The 14,330-nt window shown below is 53.6% G+C and overlaps 1 protein-coding gene across 1 annotated transcript in view; it reads right to left on the bottom strand.

Moving 5' to 3' along the window:
* PLXNA2 (plexin A2) overlaps positions 1 to 14,330 on the bottom strand; it is a 156,489-nt gene that overhangs the window by 26,567 nt on the left and 115,592 nt on the right. Inside the window, exons 14-21 of the mRNA XM_083878417.1 lie at positions 11,824 to 11,941; positions 11,232 to 11,368; positions 8,242 to 8,409; positions 7,647 to 7,740; positions 6,292 to 6,531; positions 5,516 to 5,659; positions 2,996 to 3,230; positions 1,111 to 1,253 (exon numbers count right to left, since the gene is read on the bottom strand). Of these exons, the coding sequence (XP_083734543.1) occupies positions 1,111 to 1,253; positions 2,996 to 3,230; positions 5,516 to 5,659; positions 6,292 to 6,531; positions 7,647 to 7,740; positions 8,242 to 8,409; positions 11,232 to 11,368; positions 11,824 to 11,941 (1,279 nt within the window). The remainder of the gene's footprint in view (positions 1 to 1,110; positions 1,254 to 2,995; positions 3,231 to 5,515; positions 5,660 to 6,291; positions 6,532 to 7,646; positions 7,741 to 8,241; positions 8,410 to 11,231; positions 11,369 to 11,823; positions 11,942 to 14,330) is intronic.

Below are 14,330 nucleotides of genomic sequence, written 5' to 3'. Positions count from 1 at the left end.
GAACTGCACCAAGCAACTCTTTACCAAACATTTTGGAGAGTTATGTATTGGTTTTACTAACGTTACATAATTAAGCAACTGTGTAATTGGCAACACATTTATCACTTCTGCAATTCTGTTTTTCATTAGTAAAAAAAAAAAAAAAAAGAAAAAGCATTCATATTTGTTTGTTGGAGCATCAGCTTCTTTGGCAACTCCAACAGCAAACATAATGCATGGAGCTGGAAAATTCGGAGCAGGAATGGGCTGGGAGAGGCTGCTTCTGTCTGAGCAACAACACAGACACTGCTTGGTGCTGGTGGCCGAGGGAGGGGACCCAAATTAATGCTTTAATGCTGGGAAGTGCCTGCCTGGAAAAGGAATCCAGCCCTAGAGCATCCAGGACTCCTCCCTCCTGCATCCAACCCTGGTCTGTGTAGACGAAACAGGATTTCAGGATTTACTGGGGCAATCCCAGTCTCTGAAAAGCTGAGCTGAGCCTCTGGGCATCCCACACGGAGGGTGGCAGCTCCATCCCAGCTGTGAGATGATGTTTATGGGGCCCTATCCTGTTTTTGGCCCTCTCCCGGGTGAGCAGGGCCCGTCTGCCGGGTGCACTGATGGACCCAGGAACGCTCCCAATTCCTCTGCACTCCCAGGGAAAGATTTTATATATTTTTACACATCCTGGTGGGAAAAGCAGGGAGATGGAAGCGCTTGCTCAGAAGCTGGAATGGCTGGGCATTCTCCTTGCCCTCCTGTGGACACGCGAGGGAACAGCAGCAGGAGCTCCGGGCAGAGGATGCTCCGGGCACGATGCACCGGGCCCTCATCCATCCCCTGCCCCACCAGGTGACTCAGGAGGACTTTAAAACACACCACAACTGCTCTGCCCTGCTCTGCCGCTGCTTTAGAGTGATATAAACCCCCATAAAACAAAAATAAACCAACTGCAGGGAGGAGAAACCAAAAGGAATCCCAAAGGCGATGCAGGAGGAGATCAAACTCCAGGCTTGGAGATAAAACGAACCCAGGGCTCAGCCCACTGACCCCGGGGCATCCAATAACGATTGGTGTGGAGCCACAAAGGTGCTGCAGAGCTTCCCTGAGGGCTGGGGGTCCCCTGGTTACCTCCAGCTCCCGCAGGACGGGGTGGTCCTCGATGCCCGGGAACAGCACCCGCATGGCGTAGGTGCGGTAGTCCAGGTAGGGGATCCCCGAGCGGTCCAGGTCGCTGGTCAGCTCGTTGATGTCCGTCTGCAGCTCTGCAAAGGCTGTTCAGGGGAAGAGAGGACAGGGCATGGAGAGCTCAGCCTCGAGAGGCTTTGGGAAAAGGTTTTGGGCAGGGCTGGCTGCCCCGTGGGCAGCTCAGGAGAGGATTCCGAGGAGCTCAGACACCCTTGGAGACTCCTCTCAGCAGCCGAGGGTGGGAGAGCAGGCGCTGCTCAGAGCAGAGACTGAGAACAAAGCTGTGGTGATTTGTATGCAGTTCACACCTGTGCACACACACCTACAACACCTTTAAAGGCTGCACAGAGAAACAAGGATCTGTTTTCATAACTCGGTGCCTCCCCTGTTCTCCTTTTTTCTTGTTTTCCTCCTCTATCAACAATTGCCAAGATAATCAAATCTGATGCAGATCAAATCTGAGCTGCTGCAGGGGTCAGGAAGGGATTTATTCTCCTCTCCTAACACGGTGTTATACAGCTGCATGTGTCTCCTCGTGTTCCCTCTCCAAAGTGTGACATGCTGGCTCAGGGAAACCTCTGTACCCAGCTGGGCTGTGCCAAGCTGAATCTGTGGTTTCTCCTGAATATATCTCAATTTCTGCCCTGTGCTTTCAAGGCTACCCTTGAAATGAGCTGAACAAATGCAATGCAACTCTCTCTCTCCACTATGAAATGTGCAGCCATTTATTTTACTTTGATCGATTAAGCCCCTTCCCAGGTGGGAGGATGTAGGAAACAACAGCAGCACCCCCCAAAAATCCACCTCCACTGAGGGGGGCTCAGCTGCCTCCTAGCAAGGGACAGGATTTGTTCATGTGGAAACTCACAGGCAGCAGCTCTGGATACTCCAAATAATACCCAAAATTTCACAGTGGCAAAGCCTTGAAGAGCTTCTGCCTCCCTCCCAACCCTCCTCTTCCTGCTCTGGGCTTAGGCTGGAGAGGGACTGGCCCAGCTTTCCATCCCTCCTGCCTCCTGTTTGGGGTCCACGCTGTCACCTGGGGTCTGAGCCCCCTCTGTGCCCCCTCTCTGTGCCTTTTGGGAAGCCCCTCACTCAAAAGCCATGGGACAAGGGGACCTTGAGCAGGCACCAGTGCTGGCCCTGCTGTATGAGCCAGGCATGGAGCCTCAGCAGGATCCAGCTCTGATCCCATCCCCTGCACATCAGAGCCATGTCTGCTGTCACACACTGCTGCCGCCACTCCCGGCGTGGGGCAGGCGTGAGGACACCCCAGGAAACCCACAAAACCCCACGGGAAACCCACAGAACCTCAAGGGGCACCAACAGAACCCCAAGAAGCACCCACAAGACTCCATGGGGAAACCAAAAACTGAAAGGAGCACCCACAGACCCCAAGGAGCTCCCACAAAACCCCACAGGAAAGCCAAAAACGCCAAGAGGCACCCACAAAACCCCAAGGGAAACCCACAAATCCTAAGAGGCACCCACAATACCCCACAGTAAAGCAAAAAACCCAAGGAGCACCCACAAAAAGCCAAGAAGCACCCACAATGTCCCAAGGAGCTCCCACAAAACCCCAAGGAGCACTGAAAAACCCCACAGGAAATCCAAAAACACCAAGGGGCACCCACAAAACCCAAGGAGTTCTCACAAAACCCCAAGGAGCACCCACAAAACCTCACAGGAAAGCCAAAACTCCCAAGGAGCACCCAGAAAACCGCACGGAGCACTCACCAATCTCCTGGCTGAAAACCCCTAGGAGAACTGTGAGCCCACCCCTGGAGCTGCAGCCCCCAGAGACCCCCCAGCCCCGGGCAGCACTGACCCTCCTTGCACTCCAGGGCCACGCGGGACTCCAGATTGTCCATCTGCATCTGCAGCCTCTTGAGGGTGAGGTCGTTCTCGCGGGACTTGCGCTTGTAGGCGATGAGGACGATGATGACGATGATGAGCAGCAGGGAGCCGCCGGCCGCGATGCTGACGATGGCGGGCAGGGTCAGCAGGCTGTCGGACACGATGCTCACGGAGCCGGGGGAGAAGGTGACGCCCCCGACACGCACCTGTGCAGGGGGGACATTGATAGCATAGGGTTAAACTGATTTCTGAAGGGGCAAGGGCCCGAGAACAGGCTTTACTGTAACCAGGATGCTATTCCACGATATTGTTTTAACCAAATCAAGTATAACTTTGCTCAGGTGCTGGGGGGAGAAAGGGGGAGATGCTGGTGATTCGGGATAGAGCACATAGGCCTTAAGAATAAACTTAGGTCAGCAGGATGTGTACCTGTATAATCATCAGTATGATACATGGTGGCATTGTCGATTGTGATATTAGTTTGGTAACTAAATATGATTATTTTCTCAAACCAGAATCTTGAGCAAGAATCACGAAGACCATTGTTACTTGGGGTAGAATCAATGGAACAATGGGGTTTAATGATTAACACGAATCCTTATGTAACAAGAAAGGTATAAAATTGTATCCATTTTGAATGTTCGACGAAGCTGAGATTTGGGTCGTCTGGACCCCCGGCTTCCAGAGCTCTGAATAAAGCACCACACGCAATTTTGTGATTGTGTGTTCTTTCCTACGCTAACAAAATGGGTTATTGAGTAACTGTGTCAATGTGATTTTTATAGAAGTTGTTTGTTGTTTATATTATATGTTAGATATAGATTTTATATATATAATATATAATATATATTATAATATATAATTATATATTATAATATATAATATTTATATTTGATAATATATATTATATATTAGATATAGATTACACATAAATATATAATATATATTATATTATATATATGTTAGATAGATATATATTTTTATATATATAATATATATAATATTGTATATATAAATATCTGCATCTAACATGTATATATTATATGTTAGATATAGATTTTAGATTTTTTGCTGTCTACGCGGGCACGCATTTTTTGGGTTGGCTAAGCTGCTTTTTTATGAGGCAGGCACACATTTTTTTAGGGCATTTAATTGGTTGAGTGTTTATTTTTACATTGTGCCTTTTTTATTTACTGTTTACATTTTTTGCAGGTTTTTTTAGGGTTTTTTTGTATTGTTTTTGGTTTTTGGGGGTTTTTTGGGGGGGTTTTTGTTGGGTTTTTTTTAGTAACTTTGATGAATTTTTGAGAGCTCTAACAACAAAACTGCAGGTGGTTTGATAATATTACTTACAACTAGTTTGGCTGGTTTTGACCTGTGTTAGACAGAGACATTGCTACACACCTGCAGGGCACAGCACAGGTGAGCAGCATCTCGGGGAGCCAAAGCCACGTCCCACCTGCCCCGGGGGCTGTGCAGACCCTGAGCCATCTCTGCTTAGGGACAGAAAACCCCAACTGCCTCCAAACACAGAGGGGGCTGCCTGTGTGAGCACAGGGAGGCTTCAAGTGATGATGATAAATGTGCCAGCCCTTCGCTATCTGGGCTTTGCTCCTATTATCTGATGGCTCCATTTGACTTTTCATTTTATAAGCTTTCAACTCCTTTTCGTAAACCACGGGCGTTAACAAGGCCCTGATGATCATCAGTGACAAGGAAGCAGAGTGACTGCAGGGACAGAGCAGGGGAGGGGGCAGAGAGCCCCGTGTGAGAGCTGTGCAGGCTGCCCTGAACACCAGGACAGGCTTTTCTTGGATGTGCCCTGGCCACAGATGTGAGCAGCTCTCAGCCAGGTTGTGCTTCTGGGAGTCACACTGTGATAATGTGAATATGCTTTGGATGCTGAACTTCAAGGGAAATAAATCACAATTACAATCTCATCTGGGCTCTGCTCAGGCCATTGGGCAGCTGGGGTTTGAAGAGGAGCAGAGGAAGCAGCGATGGATGCCCAGACCCAGAGCAGAGGGAGGCACTGACTGCTCTCCTGGATGAGGGTGTTGATCCAACCTCTCCAGTGCTCAGATGTTCCTGGCTCCTGCTTCGGGAAAAGGCAAAACCTTTCCATGCACTTGGCAGGTCAGATCTGTCTCCGTGGCTGATTAAATCCCTCCAGGAGGGAGAACACTGGGAATGGTCTCAACTTCATCCAGAGGAAGGATGGCACCCAGTGCCAAAGGCACTGCCAGGAAGATTTGTTCCTTCTAGAAGGCTCTGAGGGGCATTTTTCCTTCTAGAAGGGAGTGACTCACAGGGAAGGACAAAGCCTCTCCGTGCCAACCCACATCAATATTTTAAACTTCCAATTAGACACCCATAAAATCAAAAATCCTCCTGGGGATTGTGCATCCAAGTGAGTCAGGGAGATGGAGAAGGAGGAGAAGGGAGGAGAGCAGAGGGGAAGGGGACTCTGACAGGACAGGTGGCCCCTCACCATCACTTTGTGCTGCCCGGTGAGGGTGGGGGGCTCGCACAGCAGCTGCGTCTCGGACACGGTGACGGCGCAGGGCGTCTCCCCGACCAGCACCGTGTAGTTGAGTTTGGCTCCTCCGGGGGCGGGCGGGCACAGGTTCCTGCCCTGGGGACACGGGGACACAACACCGGCAAAGATACAGCACATTCCTGCAGCTCCCAGCTCGTGCAAACAACGGGGCTGTGCTTTGGGGTTATTAGGGATAAACTCCCTCCCTCCCCTCCCTCTCTCCCGGGTTTTGTGACCTCCCACAGGCTGAGCGAGCCTTTCGTTATGATGCCTTAAGCTTTAGTTTTTATATTGCAGATTCTGTGCTGCCTAGGGATGGAGTTCTGAGCCTCACATTCAGTGTTAGCTCTCTTCCCAGAGTAGGGGGACAAAACAAATCATTTTTCTGCTCAGAACCAAAACCTTTTTTTGCTGACAACTTTCAGGCCCAAAAGCACAAACAAGGGTGGCTGAAGGGAGGAACAAGAGGGATGAGACCTCACAACCTGAAGCTGTAATTGGACAATTGAACCCCAATATGCAAATGGACCAAAACTTATAAAAGTGTAAGATCTTGTGTCTGGGAGGCCATTTTTCTGTGCCTATTCTTGGTCCCCCCGGGGTGCAGCCTTGGTTGGGCTCCTGTCCTGCCCAGGGTGGATCCTGGAGGCCTTTCAATAAATCCCTACTTTATTCTCCAGCTCTGTCCAGTGTCTGTTCCAGGTCAGCCTTCCCAAGGCATCACTTACCTTCAGGATGATGGGAGAGCCCGGCTTCTGCTCCAGCACCCCACTGGAGCTCAGCATTTCGAACGTGGGGTTGGGGTAGTAGATGAACTTGGTGTCGTTGTAGACCAGCAGGGACTGGACGTTGTTGAAGATGAAGCCGAACTCGTCCGGCCGCTCCACGGCGTCCAGCCCCGGCCGGTACTCGGGGCTCAGCGGCGGGGCCAGGCAGGCCAGGGCTGTGGCGTTCACCACCTTGCACACCTGGGGGAAGGAGGGGCTGTCAGAGACACAGAGCTCTGCCCTGAGCTGGGCTGTGCTGCTCTGGTGGCTGGGGAGTGCGGTGGATTCATGCTCAGCTGGGAATATTCAATCCAGGCTTGGTGCTCCGTGATATCAGGAGTCTTTTCCAGCCTCACTGATCCCGTGGTTTGGGGTGATTTGCTTCTCCTCCAGCCAGCACCAAGGCACTGGGGTAGAGGTGGAGGATGAGCCCAAAATGAGCCGTGTTTTGGTGGAGCTAAAGGCTCATGCAGCAGCTCGTTCTTCTTTTAATTTATTTTCCCTCCATTTCTTTCCACTTTCCTCCTCTCTCACTCTGAAACAGACCCATGGGGAATACCTGATCCCTGCTGCAACGGGGTGATTCGAGGCCATTCCCAAATGCCAGCCAGGGAAGGGGACGGATCACGTGGCACTGGTGGGCAGAGGGAACATGAAGGTCACCTCCTGCTGGGCTGAGGACACCCACAGCTCCTCCAGCCCTCCAAGCGGGGAAATCACTGATTTATGGGGCCTTTGCCTTGTAAAGCAGCAAGAGCCCAACCATTTGGCCTCCCTCCACGAGTGAAAGATTTAATTTCGCTCAATTTTGTGTCTTCAGGATTATTTTTGTAGCACTATAACCACAAGTGCTAGCAACAAAATTAGATGTCTTTTTAAAAAGAGCTCAGATGAAAAAGGTCTTGAGGGGGAGAAAAGGAATAGGAAAAGACCGCTAAGTGATTTGCCCTTTCCAAGATAATACAGACTCAGTCACTGCATAGAAACAACATATTTCACTTTTGGTTGATCAGAATAATTTCTGAAGTCCTGGAGGTACAGCTCTTACTTGGAGCACACACAAGAAACTCCCTTAGTCCCCATTTAGCTGGGGGTTCATCTCAGCTTCTCACTCACAGACTGAAAGGATACAGATAGGGGAAGGAGGTAATTTCACATTTTTGTGTGCCAAATTCCCTCTTCCCAGTGTTCCAAATTTGGGGGAGGAAACACCCCCAGAGCAGCTTTTGCCACAGCAAATCTGCCCAGGCAGGCAGCCCTGGCAGCAGTACCCCCACCCAGGGGGCTGCAGGGTGATGCTCCCAGCCCCTACTCACGTTGACAAACTCCTTCCCGTTGTACTTGACGCGGATCCGGGGCTCCTGGATCACGTCCAGGTTGGTGCCAGTGACAGTCAGGGGCGTGTGTCCGCTGTGGGAAAGCCAGAGAGGCCTGATCAGTGGGCTGGGCTGGGCTCAGAGCCTGGGCTCCAGAGACACAGTGCCTGTGGGGTTAGGCTTGAGAGGATGAGCACAACCCAGGGTTTGTCCCTGTGATGTGACAGCAGCAGCCACCCTGTTCCTCACACTGTGATTTGATTAATATCAGCTTTTTCCTTTCCTGGTGGCTGCTGGTTTTGTTGCGTTCCAGGAGCTCAAGAAGGAGCCTTTTATGAGCAGTTGTGCCCTTCTGCAGCAGAGGGGGTGACCTGGCCTTTGGCTGTGCCCCCAAACTCTCAGTGCAGGGTCTGCTGTCGCTGCCTGGCTGAACACAACCACTCTGCTGACCCCAGGCCTGAGCTGTGGTTAAATGCAAACTCCAGAAATGCCCAGCCCTGACCACTCAGGGATGTGCATTTCCAAAGAGCCCATGTTTTGGCCTCGGTGTGTGCTGGAGCCCCAGAGCAGGGCAGGGCCAAGGAGGAGCTGTTACCTGGCGATGCTCCACTCGGGCTCGATGTGCTGCACCTTGGGGTCATCGATGTACTCGAACAGCAAAGTCCTCTCCAGCTGAGCCCTGTCCACGCTGACAGAGACCTGAACAGCCCCCAGGCCGTGGGCTGAGGGCGCTGACACACAAACGATCTCATTCATGGATCGCCTGCACAGGAGGGAAACAGGGAGTGTTAATGGGATGGTGGTGCAGGGGCAGGAAATAGCCCTTGTCCCCTCCTGGGGCAGCTCAGGAAAGGGCTGAGCCTTCAGCCAGCCCCAGACTGGTACCTGGGGAGCTCCTGAGGAGGCCTTGGCATGGAAGGAAGGGCAGGGAGCTCTGCACCGAGCTGTGCCCACCGTGAGAGCAGCGCGGCCTCCCTGAAATCCCCCTTTGTGCCAAGCTGCAGCTCCCGCATCCCCCTGAACCCGCTGCCTTCTGCTGGGCGTGTGAAAACAGATGGCTGCCTTTTCAACGGGATGCAGCAGCTCAGTGAAAAGCCAAATTCTTCCCCTCCCCACCCCGGTGCACACACGAGGCTCCTGTGAGCAGCACAATGTGCAGCCCCTGCCTGGGAAGGGCGACGGCGCCGCTGCCTTGGGCTTTGTGTCCCCAGCAGAGCGGGGTGACCTCGGCTCGGCGCCGCCTGCCTGGACACAACAGGACCATCTGCTGCCACCAGGGCCCCAGAGAAGGTCGAGGCAGTGAGGCACTGTCAGAGCACAAAGGCGCCGGTGGGTGGAGGGATGGAGAAGGGGAATGAGATCTGAGCATCCAGAGCAGAGCTGGGAGGAACCACTCGGCTCCTTGGACATCCCTGGCAGGCCAGTGTTCCTGCACAGCCAGCTGTGGTTGTCCTTCCTGCCCAAACCTGCCCCCAGCTCGCTGGAAAGTCAGTGTTCTTTCTGTGGCTCCTTTAGTTTTGGGTTCTCCCAGGGGAGAGGGCAGGCAGGTCTGCAGTGCCTCACTGCCAGTCTGGTACTGAAATCAAAACCTGGCACTCCTGACTGGGCAACCTTCACCATCCTCACCATCCTCAGGGGCTTGTGGAGGTGTCTGAGTGGCTGAGGCTCAAGTGCAGCTTCACTTCCAGCCCAGCTCTGAGTCTGTGCCTGGCAGGGGGACAATGTGTGCTCCCTTTTTGGGATCCTTACACACCCCCTGCCCTCTCTAAGGGCCATGGGCATTTAGGAGGGTGTGGAACAGCAGGTACCACAATGTCCCCAGCTCACACCTTGGCACTTCCACCCCTCACAGCTGAGGGGACAGAAAACCCCCTGAAACATCTCAAACCAATTGTACTGGGCCATTTCTGTTGATGCAATAACTTGTACACCCTGCTCCTTTCCCTTTTCCTATGCTCACTCGGTTTTATCACATCCACCTTGGTTCAGTTTAGCCACAAAGGTTTCCTTGTGTGAGGAGTGGGATTCTCCAGCCCCTGTCCTGAGTCTTGTAGGGACTCTCTGCAGCCTGGTGGGTTTCCTGCCCTGCTGCTCCCTCCCTGCTCTGCTCTGCTGCCCACCCCAGACCCCACCGTGCCTGCCCAGCTCTGCCACGGGCTGGGAGTGACGCAGGGCTGCTGGCAGAGCAGCTCCCGGCTCCCTCTCATCAGCTAATTAGCTTTCTGTGCTATTATTATGTCGTCATGGTGAATCTACCCACTCCTCCGATCAGAGAGGGGAGAATGGGGGAAGCTGTAATTAGAGGGAATCTCATTAGGAGCTGCTTCATCTCATCAGGCTCCCCCACACCCCGGAGTACAATTGGAGTTCATTGCCTCGGAACAGTCCGAGGCAAAGCGAGTGCACAGCGTGGCCCCACGTGAGGGATGGGGCTGCTCAGCCACTGCTCTCCCCTTGCTGAAGTTTCTGCTCCCTGCTGTAATCACAGCACCCAGGGAACCCAAAGCTCCTCCAGGTTTTGCAGGTCAGCAGCTGCAGGTTGCCTGAACAGAATCAGGTATTTAAGGGATGATGTTCCAGGGCTGATCCTACACTTCTGCTGGTGGTAACTGTTCCCTGTCTCCACCTGGGAGAGAATTTGGCGTCTTTGGTTTGGATGTGGGAGGGAATATTGATGGGTTGGTTACTCTGCTCAACACCTGCGGGACCGAGCTGCACTGGAAGGTCCTGGAATGCCCTGAGCACCATCCCAGGATGGATCCAGAACAAGCACTGCCCAAAGTGCTCCCCCAGCTCCCATATCCAACAACCTCTGGGGCTTTTGGATGAGCAATTCGCCTCCAGGGATCTTTGCCTTCCCAGAAACTCCCTCAGCTCCTCCTGGGCAGCCTGAGTGAGGCTCTGGGAGGCAGAATCCCTTTGGATACCAGGTTGGCAGCCAGGCTGTGCCCGCTGCCAGCAGGGTGGGCAGGGCCGTGTACTGGAGCACACAGATGTAAACCACAGGCCTCTTCTTTAACTAAGCCCCAGGAAAACCCATTAAACCCTGCAAATGTCAACTCTGTGTTTACACTGCTAGGCAAAAAGCAAATTTGCCATCGAAATCCCATCAGAGATTGATGGCTGTGCGAGTTCCTCAGCAGGAGGTGTGAGCAGACCTTTGTCTTGCTCTGCCCTGAGGATCCCACACCATTTTTTGGAGGTCAAGCACCTGCAACAGTGGCTGCAATAAAAGAGAGAGGAGATATTTCTTATAAATGTTCCATTTTCTTCAGAGCAGCCAGGCTGGGGGCAGGTACTGATGACCAATATAAGCATATTTCCATCATAGTGGTGTTTCACTGTGCAGAGCAGTTACCACTGGAACAGCATTAAAATGAAATCATGAGCAGCACTGACACCGATGAATCCCTCCCTTGCCATGCAACCCTCCATCACAATAAAAGAGGAGAGAAGGTTTCATGCAATAAAAGAAGGAATTGGAGCCGTAGGGGCTCCCAGATGCATTTTTGCAGGTTCAGCTCCAGCAGACCCATGCTGGGACGGGAGCAGGAGGTGCTGCAGGAGCCCGTGCTGGTCTCTTACTCGTGGAATTCGCAGGTCTGGTTTCCCAGGAGCACGGACACACGGCTGCCAGCCCCGAGGTAGTGGCCAGAGATGGTCACCAGGGTCCCTCCCGACTCGGGGCCACGGCTGGGGCTCAGGAAACTCACAGCTGGAGTCTGCAGGAGGGAAAGGATGAGCTCAGTGCTGCTGCTGCAGCCAGGGAGCTGCTGTGGGTGCCTGTGACAGCAGAGGACTCCTCTGAGTGTCCCAGGCCAGGCTGGAGCAACCTGGGAGAGTGGAAGGTGTCCCTGCCCAGGAGAGGGGTGGGAATGGCTCTTTGAGGGTCCCTTCCAACCCAACCCAGTCTATCATTCCATAATCATTATTTTGGGGGTGTGAAGCTCCACCCAAACGCTGTGGGAGCCCTGGTTTATTCACAGGGTCAGCTCTCCATCCTGCAAGCTGGGCTTGTTGACTGGGCCACCAAATATCGCACAACATCAGGGGGAAAGCCCCAGGAAAAAAAAACCAAAAAGCAATTCCAGGATTGCCTTGTGGAGCTGAACCCCTCCCTGTGGCAGGCTCAGGCTCAGCCCTGGGGACACACGGGCTGCCCCAGCAGGACACTCACCACAAACATGTACTGCTGCGCTGACTTGGCCGTGAACTCGGGCTTGCACTCTCCGATGCACAGGAGCACTGGGCCGGAGCTGATCCCTGGAAGCGCCTGCCCCATTTCACAGACGATCCTGGAAGCAGAAATGCCGCAGGGAAGCTTTGGCAGGAGGTGCCAGCAGTGCCCTGCACAGCTCCACACTGCTGCCTTTATTTCTCCTTTCTCTCCCCCCCTGTCTGCCCCTCCTCTTTAACTTTGATATCTGCCTCTTTGGAAGAAGTTAATTACTGAGTCTATTTTTACCCCGTGTAGTAATTTAAAGGAAAAAAAATCAAAATTAGACATAATTATTACAAGCTGTAAACTCCAGAGCAAAGCAGAGCACTAATGGCAATATATTAGCCAGTAGCAAAGTGAGTGCGAAGTCCTCAGAGTAACAGATGAGTTCATTAAGGGAACAGCTCACACTGCAGACTCCCAGTTAATCAAAACTGGAGAAACCTGCTGAGGGATGATAGAGACAGCCCTGGAGAGCAGCTTCTGCTGGGGGGACAGGGCTGGCTGCCACAAACACACTTGTGATGGCCACAGGAGCTCGTCCCCCTGCTCCTGGTGTGGGCCAGCTCAGCCCTGTGGGCACATCCTGAGGCTGGGAGAGCTGCAGGGCCAGGGAGAGCTGCTGGGGTTAAAAACTCATCACTGTGGATAAATAACCTCAAAATCCCAGGGCAAAGCTGCAGGGCCAGGGAGAGCTGCTGGGGCGAACCACAACTGATCACTGTGGATAAAATAACCTCAAAACCCCAGGGCAAAGCTGCAGAGCCAACTGATCACTGTGAATAAAATAAACCCCAAATCCTGAGGCTGGGAGAGCTACAGGGCCAGGGAGAGCTGCTGGAGTTAAAAACTGATCACTGTGGATAAAATAACCCCCAAATCCCAGGGCATGGGGGATGTGTGACACCAGCTGGGGATGGGATCAAGCGGATGCCAGTCATGCCAGCAGGTTTGGGGGAGGTTTTCAGAGGGGCATCAGCTGGCAGGGCTCTCCAGATGGGCCTGGATGCTGCTGGCTCCCACAGCAGGGCTGGGAAGATAAATTCAAGAGCATCCCTGCAGGCACGGGGAAGCTGAGGGTGGGAGGAACCGGCCCCAGCCTGGAAATCTGAGAGTGGGAACGACTCGCCTCAGGATTATTGGAGACCTGAGGGTGAGTAATTTGCCTCAGAGATGGAAAAGCTGAAGGTAGGAGTAACCTGCCTGAGGCAGGAGATGCAGCTCCACCCATGGGGATCTGACCCTGGGAGTGGGACCAGAGAAGAGCCAGAGCAGCCTCTGCCCGCTGAGGCTGAAGGAGAACCTCACTCCTCTGCCTATCACACACAAAGACATAAAAGGCCCCAGTTTGGGGAGGCAGCCGCCTTCAGCAGTGTTAAATTCACTGCAAATAAAAAATAAAATAAAACCACAGACTGAAGGAAAAAAGAAGCTGCGGCTGGCTGTGCCCAGGTGATGCCAGGAGGTCCCGGTGAAAAGCACACAAGCTGCTGGAGAGCCGGAACGTGCCCGTCCTCATCAAACGGGGCTGCTGGAGAGACGCTGCCTTTGGAGAGCGCGGATTGGAGCGGCTCTGCTCCGAGCCTTCCTCGCTCTGCCTTTCAACCAGACATTCCCTGTGCCTGTTATTCCTTCACCTGTCCCTCATCTCTCCTCCTGCGGACTCTGAGCTTGGGGCCGCGGCAAACAGTGCCTGGGAAGTGATTCCTGTCACCCCACGGGCAGGAGAAGGGAGGGGAGATTCTCTCTGCCACAGGGAAACACCAAATCCTCAACTCTGCAGCAAAGCACAGCTGCGGCCCAGCCCAGGCAGGGCCAGGTGTGGGACAGGGCACAAGTGACCGGGTATACACCTGGGGGACAGGGCACAAGTGATCGGGTGTACACCTGGGGGACAGGGCACAGGTGACCGGGTACACACCTGGGGGACAGGGCACAGGTGACCGGGTACACACCTGGTGCCGGGTGTGGGACAGGGCACAAGTGACCGGGTGTACACCTGGTGCCGGGTGTGGGACAGGGCACAAGTGACCGGGTGTACACCTAGTGCCGGGTGTGGGACAGGGCACAAGTGACCGGGTATACACCTAGTGCCGGGTGTGGGACAGGGCACAAGTGACCAGGTGTACACCTGGGGGACAGGGCACAGGTGACCGGGTACACACCTGGGGGACAGGGCACAGGTGACCGGGTACACACCTGGTGCCGGGTGTGGGACAGGGCACAGGTGACCGGGTATACACCTGGGGGACAGGGCACAGGTGACCGGGTACACACCTGGTGCCGGGTGTGGGACAGGGCACAGGTGACCGGGTATACACCTGGGGGACAGGGCACAGGTGACTGGATATACACCTGGTGCTGGGTGTGGGACAGGGCACAGGTGACCGGGTGTACACCTGGGGGACAGGGCACAGGTGACCGGGTATACACCTGGGGCCGGGTGTGGGACAGGGCACAGGTGA

The sequence above is a fragment of the Zosterops lateralis genome, assembly GCF_965231275.1.
Source record: "Zosterops lateralis genome assembly, chromosome: 26".
In the NCBI taxonomy this organism is placed as follows: Eukaryota; Metazoa; Chordata; class Aves; order Passeriformes; family Zosteropidae; genus Zosterops; species Zosterops lateralis.
Note: the sequence above shows the minus strand (reverse complement) of the source record. Positions and strands in the feature narration are given on the sequence as shown.